Source organism: Centroberyx gerrardi, chromosome 15, assembly GCF_048128805.1.
Source record: "Centroberyx gerrardi isolate f3 chromosome 15, fCenGer3.hap1.cur.20231027, whole genome shotgun sequence".
NCBI lineage: Eukaryota > Metazoa > Chordata > Actinopteri > Beryciformes > Berycidae > Centroberyx > Centroberyx gerrardi.
Window position 1 is genome coordinate 14,996,591 of NC_136011.1, and position 2,371 is coordinate 14,998,961.

General features: G+C 52.2%; 1 protein-coding gene across 1 annotated transcript in view; it reads left to right on the forward strand.

Annotated features, from left to right (window-relative positions):
• Window positions 1-1,274: 1,274 nt before the first annotated feature.
• Window positions 1,275-2,371, forward strand: part of sfrp5 (secreted frizzled-related protein 5) — a 15,451-nt gene continuing 14,354 nt past the window's right edge. Inside the window, exon 1 of the mRNA XM_071914154.2 lies at window positions 1,275-2,268. Within this exon, the coding sequence (XP_071770255.1) occupies window positions 1,704-2,268 (565 nt within the window). The 5' untranslated portion in view covers window positions 1,275-1,703. The remainder of the gene's footprint in view (window positions 2,269-2,371) is intronic.

The window sequence follows — 2,371 nt, forward strand, 5'->3', positions numbered from 1 at the left end:
AGTGTGCAACATTCACGGTAGTGTGGTTCAGCATTTACGATCCATCTACATAATAAGTAAAAGCACATTAATATGTAGCGTAGATCAAATGCAGGATATCATAGAATATGTTGAAAAGAGAGAACACCCTCCAAGTGAGCCACCAATCCCTCATCCAGCACACAATACTACAGCCCTTTGAATGTGAATGTATCCGTTCTAGTGAATTTGCTGCCAAGGCGAGGGCCCTCAGTGTGTGTCAGTGGCACTGATAGAAAGAGACAGAGAGGCAGCGTGCCTCTATTCACAGCCAACACACACATTAGCATATCTCACATAGCGTGGCTAAACCACCTAGCCACCTGTAGCTGCAGCCCCGCTCTCAATGTGGCGCACAAACCTCGCCTCTCCCACATTCCATCGCTCTCTCTCACACACACTTCATTCACTTTCTTCTCTTTCTTCTGAATCGCTTGCATTTGCTCATTTACACCATCTCGGTCTCTTTCTCTCACTTTTGTGTGTGCATATCTATGCATGCGTGTATGAGAGAGAGAGAGAGGGAGGGAGAGGGAGAGAGAGAGGGAGAGAGAGAGAGAGCATGTGACTGCCTTTCTCTCTGTGTTGACGCCAGCAGCAGCCTCTTATGCCTGGCTGTTTTGAGCTAATGAAGTGAGCAAGCTTGAATGGCGAAGCAGAGATCGTGTGTTATGTGTGGAGCAATGTGCTGCATTGTGCAGGGAGCTTCTGATTGAGCTCCTGATAAGTAGTTAGAAGTTAGATGGGTAGAAAGGTTCAACAATCCTTCATCAGTGTGTGACACAACCATCACTATCAGGAGTGTGACAACGTATTGCTATGAGAAAAAGATGCAGAGATCAAAGTGAGAGAGAAAGTTTGCGGGTGTGTATGGGACAAGAAGACGTTTGTACATATCAGAGAAAAGGAGAAGAAAAAGTATAGCTGAGGAAACTTGCCCTTGTGCGTTCTCTCTCTCTCTTTCTCTCCCTCTCTCTCTGTCTGTCTCTCTCTCTCTGTCTGTCTCTCTCTCTCTCTCTCTCTCTCATTTAGAGGAGGGGTTTTGGAGAGGAAAGGGGGCAGGAGGAGTGTCCCGGAGGCCAGAGGGAACCTCCCCCAGTGTTGTGATTGGCTGAGGCAGCAGTGAGTGAGTCCAGGGGAGGCCAGTAGGAGGGCGAGTGGTCTGGGATCCTGCTAGGGGGCAGGCAGCTGCAGGGACCAGCTCCCACTGCCTCTTAAAGCCTAGGTACTCCTCACCGCAGCTACAGACTGATAGACAGAGAGCAGGAGAGGCTGGAGACTGGTTAAAGAGAGAGAGAGACAGAGACACAGAGAGGAGGAGAGTAAGAAAGCTCGGACAGGGAAAGTTAGAAAGAGAAACCAGCAGTCCACTGTACTTGTGTTCTCACCCTTCCTTGACTGCTGCCTCCCCACTCCACCACCTGAGGCACACATACACACACACAGGGAGGTGTTTCACTGCAAGGCTTAGAGGGCTGACTCTCCAGGGAAGAAGGGAATTAAACAACTTCTTTTGTTTTCAATCCGCTGCTTCCATACTCAGGAAAAAAAAGGATTACAGCTTGTTCTCCTGCCCCACTTGTTTCTCTCTCTCTCTTTCTCTCTCTGCATTTTTGTCTTCTCTGAGTCACTTTGGAGACTTTGGATACAACCGTCTTGAATTGTTGGTCAGAGCTCAGAGAGGCATGGCACAAGGACAAAAGAGCCCCAGGTGGGCATTAACCCAGGGCTCCTTCAGCGTGGCGTTGGGCCTCTCGCTCCTCTTCCTCCTCCTCCTCCTCCTCACCACCACCGTCTCGGCCGCGGACGAGTACGACTACTACAGCTGGCAGTCGGACAACTTCCACAACGGCCGCTTCTACACCAAGCAGCCCCAGTGCGTGGACATCCCAGCTGACCTGCGCCTGTGCCACAACGTGGGCTACAAGAAGATGAGGCTGCCCAACCTCCTGGACCACGAGACCATGCCAGAGGTCAAGCAGCAGGCGGGCAGCTGGGTGCCCCTCCTGGCCAAGCGGTGCCACGCTGACACCCAGGTCTTCCTGTGCTCTCTGTTCGCGCCGGTGTGCCTGGACAGGCCCATCTACCCGTGCCGCTCGCTGTGTGAGGCCGTGAGGGACAGCTGTGCTCCGGTGATGGAGACCTACGGCTTCCCCTGGCCGGAGATGCTGACCTGCGATAAGTTCCCCATCGATAACGACCTCTGCATCCCCATGCAGTTCGCTGGGAACCATGCCACCCCACCTCCAGGTAGGGCAACACTGCTGTGTGCACATACACACTCACACACACACTCACACTCACACACACACACACACACAGATGCAAGCATACACACACACACACACATACA